The sequence below is a fragment of the Miscanthus floridulus genome, chromosome 3, assembly GCF_019320115.1.
Source record: "Miscanthus floridulus cultivar M001 chromosome 3, ASM1932011v1, whole genome shotgun sequence".
In the NCBI taxonomy this organism is placed as follows: Eukaryota; Viridiplantae; Streptophyta; class Magnoliopsida; order Poales; family Poaceae; genus Miscanthus; species Miscanthus floridulus.
In genome coordinates, this window is record NC_089582.1 from 123,485,252 (window position 1) to 123,491,251 (window position 6,000).

The 6,000-nt window shown below is 48.2% G+C and overlaps 1 protein-coding gene across 2 annotated transcripts in view; it reads right to left on the minus strand.

Moving 5' to 3' along the window:
- Positions 1–5,682, minus strand: part of LOC136542305 (peptidyl-prolyl cis-trans isomerase CYP21-4-like) — a 28,313-nt gene extending 22,631 nt beyond the window's left edge. Inside the window, exons 1-5 of one of the 2 annotated variants that reach the window (XM_066534677.1) lie at positions 5,457–5,682; positions 4,936–5,129; positions 4,722–4,761; positions 3,822–3,872; positions 2,645–2,730 (exon numbers count right to left, since the gene is read on the minus strand). In XM_066534677.1, coding sequence (XP_066390774.1) covers positions 2,645–2,730; positions 3,822–3,872; positions 4,722–4,761; positions 4,936–5,087 — 329 coding nt within the window. In that variant the 5' untranslated portion in view covers positions 5,088–5,129; positions 5,457–5,682. Of the gene's footprint in view, positions 1–2,644; positions 2,731–3,821; positions 3,873–4,721; positions 4,762–4,935; positions 5,133–5,456 lie in introns of both variants that reach the window. The other variant, XM_066534678.1, reaches the window with a different exon arrangement.
- Positions 5,683–6,000: the final 318 nt, after the last annotated feature.

Sequence of the window (6,000 nt, forward strand, 5' to 3'; positions counted from 1 at the left end):
CCTTTGTCCAGGCTCAGGTCAGACAGGCCCCCAGCTAGGGACCTCGTACCAACAGCTGGTCGTAGGATATCGGCGGGGAGTGGTGTGCCGCCCCGGGCTCGCGTAGCGTCGGGGTGGCCTTGCTCGCGCCGTGCCTGGCGAGCGTGGCGAGAGCGGCCGCCCGGGCGCCGCCTGCGCCTGGGCTGCCGGGGCGTGACTTCGTCGTCGGACGGTGGGGTTCGAGGAGCGAGGAGTACCATGTCGTACTCATGCCCTAGAGACATGAACTCTAGGCTCCCGAACCAAACTATGGTGCCGAGACGCAATGGTCGTATGTGGTCTGCCATCCGGAACTTGCTAGGATGACGAAGCTGACACGCAGAGCCCCCTACCTGGCGCGCCAACTGTCGGTGTTTTGGAACCGGGGGGCCCTCAACCAACGAGTGAATTTGTACTGCGTGTCCCTAATCCCGGATGGTGATGCAAAGAGACACAAGGTTTATACTGGTTCGGGCAATCGAGGCCCTACGTCCAGTCTGAGAGATTGATCTTGTATTCCTTGCACCGGAGTGCTCGTAGTAGGGGGTTACAAGCTGAGTGAGAGAGGGAGCTAGCCCCAGGTCTCGGCGAGGGTGGTGCGAACTGCTTGGGACGTTGCTCCCAAGCAGCGTGGAAGTGCGTGGTTCTATCGGTGTGTTTGTCTTTCCGCCCCCCCCAGAAATGGCCCTGGCTACCTCCTTTTATAGTTACAAGGAGGAAGCGAGAGGTACATGAGAAGGCTACTATTTGCTGACGTATTCCGCTCCCAGAAGCAGTATGGCGTCGTGGGAGTTCCCGTCGATGTCTAGTCGGTATGGTCTTCAAGGCTGACGACATGCTGCGCTCTTGTACTTTTGTTGACTTGGTGAAGTGCCGAGGCCTGGTGGCTGCTGTAGTAGGCTGTGTCGAGACCTATCGCGCTGAGGCCGAGACCCGCTGTGCTGAGGCCTGCTGTGCCGAGGCCTTTAGCGGGTGGCAATGTGAGGTCTGGGCGGCCATCGTCGATAGTCGATTTAGGCGGAACAATGCCGAACATGCGTCTACAGGATACGGCGCCCTGTATCGTCAGTAAGGGATGGTAAAAAGGCGATTTTGACCGTTGTCCTGTCGCGGCATACTGCCGATCGTGGCTTACGTAGTGAGGGCAGCTGGGTGCATTAATTGGATGCGATAGCCTGCCAGAGTGACTTTTGAGGCGGAGGTGACGAGATTGTGGGACGAGCCCAGCCTCGGGCGAGGCGGAGCATGGCCAGTTCGCCCGAGGCCCTACCGGGAGTCTCGGGCGAGGCGGAACTCGGTTAGTTCGTCCGAGGCTCATCGGGGGTCTCGAGCGGGACGGAGCGGTCGGTTCGCTGGTCCCGAGGTCACAGGAACCCGGTTCTGACTCCCCACGTCGTGTCCGTCCTTGGTGCAGGAGTTTAGGCAGCACAGTAGTCGGTAACCCTTGCACAGTCCCGTCGTGGATGGCAGGGTGCCGACGTGACGGACGTCTGGTCTGCCACGTCGCTGCACTGCGCCGTCGTGTGATTTGTCGGAGTGGTTGAGTGCCTCGATGGGACGTGCGGAAGTGACATGCTGGTCGTACTCGGTCTTGTGCGTCGTGGGGCTCCAGTACGGCTTGACGCAGGACATGGCGGGCGACGTGCGGGTTGCCGTGTAATGACGTCGTAGGGGGCAGCGGCTCTGCAGATGCCGAGGCCGAGCCATCGTGGGGGGCTCGGTGGTCATGGACCCTCAGGCTGCCGAGCCCGTGAAGCAAACTGTCGAGGCCTTGGGGGGAGTTATTGGCCTTGGGTACTGATTCCGAGGCTACAGTAGCCCAGATGTGGCTCCCCACGCTGCATTGTCCTCGGTGCAGGAGTTGGCAGCATAGTGAGGCATGGGCGTCACGGTGGTTAGTACAGTGGCGGGTAACCCCTGCCCAGTCCTGCCTCCTGTCCCATCGGCCATTCTGCTGTACTGTGCCGGGCGTGCGGCTGTTGTCAGGGGCAGCAGTTGGCTGAGTTGACGTGACACGACGTTTTGCCGGAGGGACGGGAGAAGGAGGAGGTAGCGGAGTGCTGCCGAGCCCGCCTTGCGCGAGACAGAGGGTCGGTGGCCCGGCCGAGGCCTTTGGCGGGGAATCGGCCGAGGCCCGCGGTGAGGGGCCTCGGGCGAGGCGGAGAATCGGCCGAGGCCCGCGGCGATGGGGCCTCGGGCGAGTCGGAGAATCGGCCGAGGCCCGCGGCGATGGGGCCTCGGGCGAGTCAGAGGATCGGCCGAGGCTAGCAGCGTTTGGCTGGTTTCGATCTTTACGAAGTCTAAGCAGTCGTTTTTTGGATCTTGCTTAGGGTACCCCTTCTCACGGTATCCGACAATAGCCCTACCTCTACTGCCATTCAAATTGTGATAAAGTTACTGTTTCGAAGTTCTAACTTCTGTGGATTAATCATATATGCTATATACGGCGAAGCTATGTTTTTCAACCAACTATGGCACACAAGCAGAGCTACGTTTTTTAACTGACTATGGCACAGCTATATTGTGACACTAACACAATCAAAATAACAAAACAAATGATCATACAAATCTTATGTCATGGAACTATTAAATAAATCATGGATTCATCACAATTTATGGTGCTTACCACAAGTCAATAAATCTATCCACAACACCAGCAGAAGTATCTTTGTATATTTCTATAGTAATTGGACCCTTTGCAGTGTTCATTACCTGCAGAAGTTAAGCAGTGGCATAATGCTTCTTTCTACTACAAAGATGATTAACTGTGGTAGGGTGATAAAATATTTGTAAAACACCTAATTTATCTGCAAAGCATCATTGCATTCAAAATTTATCTCACCAACTTAGTAAGGTTGTATGCCATAATTTTTCATACTAATTCTGTGGATGAACAGTTCTTGCAAATTCTGTGGATGACAACCAGTGTTACAAAATGTTGAGTCTCAACAACATACAGCAGAAGTTTAACATAGCAAAAGAAATACTTCATAACTAGGTATGCAGTGGCGTCTAATATATCACAGTATTAGTCGCATTTAGATGATTTGTCTCAACTTCTCAAGCCCAGTGGAATCGTTACTTAGTGTTAAACTTTGGTCAGTACTGACTGACTCAGGTTTCATCATTTCATGAGCATAGTTTGAGCAGTATAGAACATCAAAAAGAACACCATTCATCCCCACTTAACAAGCACTGTTACCATTACCTTGTTTGGGTAATGGGGTTCACACAAAAGGCCATAACTCACTATGCTACAACAAAAGTTGTATTTCCACATGCAAATTCATACATCCTTAGCGGCTCTTGTGTTCTTGCCCTTACTTTGATGTGCAATTGTGATTTTGCCCTCGTTTTTCTAACTTTGTGATTTTGCCCTTAACTGTTCACAAGTCAACGTGATTTTGCCCCTGGTCAACGGAAAAAACAGGGGCAAATTCGCGTTGACCAGGGGCAAAATCGCGTTGACTTGTGAACAGTTAAGGGCAAAATCACAAAGTTAGAAAAACAAAGGCAAAATCACAATTGCACATCTATTTAAGGGGCAAGAACACCATTTTCCCTAATATTTTTTAAGACGTATCAGAGTGTCATATCCTTTAAGCATATCATGCTTCAAGAAAATAAACCACAACCTGATTTAGATGTCAGTAGCAGCACAGCATGTTATAATGCATATACAATATACATTAGATGTTACATATATTCTCAAGTTACATTCAATGGTTGACTAGATATACGATCAACATCTGGTGGTTTGTTGTTTAGAAATTGAGTTGAGAAGAGCGAACAACAAAACTTACCGCATATCTTGGTCTACTTATCATTTTTGGATCCACCGGTCTCACAGCAAGCTTGATTCAAACAAATGAACAAAAGAAGACAATCAATGAGTTTGACCGTTGATGTCTAATGTCCCCCAAAAACTGATAATAAGTTATCAAGAAAATTTTATTAAGTATTAAAGACTACGTCAAATAGATGTTCCATTTCATCACAAACGAACTATGAAGAAAGCAAATTCAATAGGGAAAATGCAGACAACAGCCCTATATATTTCTTATAAACAAGAATTCTCATTGATTCTGTTGCCCGAACGAATAAGAAACAAAATCCAATAGCCATGTCAATGAGTTAAACCTGAAATGTATAATTATGATACTAACCATGCAACACGCTTTCCAACATATCACTTAGTATAATCACTAGGCCATACAAAGTTAGGCCCTGTTTAGTTTCCAAAAATTTTTGCCTCCTACAGTAAAAGAGCATGTTTGGACACATGTATGGAGTATTAAATGTAGACGAAAAAAAAACTAATTGCACAGTTCTCGGCAAAATCGCGAGACGAATCTTTTAAGCCTAATTAGTCCATGAAAAGCCTCAAGTGCAACAGTAACCCGCCTGTGCTAATGACTGCTTAATTAGTATCATTAGATTCGTCTCGCAGTTTCCTGATGGGTTCTGTAATTTGTTTTTTTATTAGTATCCAAAAACCCCTCCCGACATCCTTGCGACACATCCGATGTGACACCCAAAAATTTTCACCTCCCCAACTAAACACACCCTTATTTAATGGGCGGAAAGAGAGATAATGCCACCTAAGTAACATAAATGACATGTACCTAGTTGCAGATTCATTAAGTGTAAACAATACGAGCACAGTTTCTTGCACTAGATTTTTGTAAGACTGTGTAACTTACCTCAGCTTCATGAAGCTCCATTTCAAAGTCTTGGGCAGACCTGCGGTTGAACTCATCAATAGAGGAATGCTGAGCAGAAACTATATTAAACTACTTATTGAACAACTACAGGGCATGAGCTTACTTCATCTCAACTTATTGCAATATATAAGTGTGCTAGGGGCACCAAATAGTAAAATAAACAAAAAAAATGATTTCCAGAAAGGACATTAACCTTTGATGCCAATGGCTGTAGGTAGCATAGAGAGATAGCACAACCAATATGACAATCAAGTTCCATGTGATGATAGTAGAGTAGCTGATTCGAGATGGAGCCTTCTTCGTCTTGCTTTGAATTAGCAATTGCTTGGGCTTTATCCTCGCCATCTGCTACACTGGAGGGGAACAGCTCTATCTGGGAAGCCCTCCCTTCTCCAGGATGGGAAAGACAAGTTTAAGTCAGGGCAAGAGAAGGGAATAAAAATAAAACAGCTCAAATCCGCAATGGACTATATGATATTCTCAGTAATGCAAGCAAAAATAGAAAAAAGACACAATTTTGAAGAACAGAGGACAGACTCTGCATCATTCAGATGGCTTCGGATAACCCTATTCTAGAGGCATCCTAAGCACAATCAAAGTTTGTAGGCATAATACATGGATATACACTTGTAATTAGACCAGATCCGAATGCAAGTTAGGATTTGGGTGCTCGGTTTTGTACAGCAGGAAGGGAAGACCAAGGGGTGGGCGTACCTGGTCGTGCTCGCCGCCGGCGAATGGCCCGAAGAAGACCTGGGAACCTGGCGTAGGGAGGCAGCGACGGCACCTGGCGTAGGACGGCAGCGACGGCCGCCCAGTCGTCGCCGAGAGAGAGAAGGGGGTGGGGCAGAGGGAGAGAGCGAGCACGCTGGGGGTAGGAAGAGAGACAACAGGGACTCTCAAGGGCTGCAGTTGAAGTTGCAGTTGCAGTTGCAGCATGCCAGCGTAGAGGCAGACCGGGGTCCCTCTAGGCGGTGTAGGGCCATTTTAGATGGGGCTCGAGGAGAGAAGAAAATTACTACCTTCCTTTTAAATTATATATACAAGTCGTTTTGATTTTTTTCAACCTCAATATATGATTTCTAGACATATGTTATATGTTGCCTGCTAGCCTGGTTAGATAAAATTGGGCAAAGCTTCCAAACGTCCCCTTCATCGGCTCAATATTTTTGCAATGAGTCTATCACACTATAATGTCATTTCAAGATTTAAATCTAGTTTTAATTTTTCTCACCCAACATTAGGACCTAGAGTGACC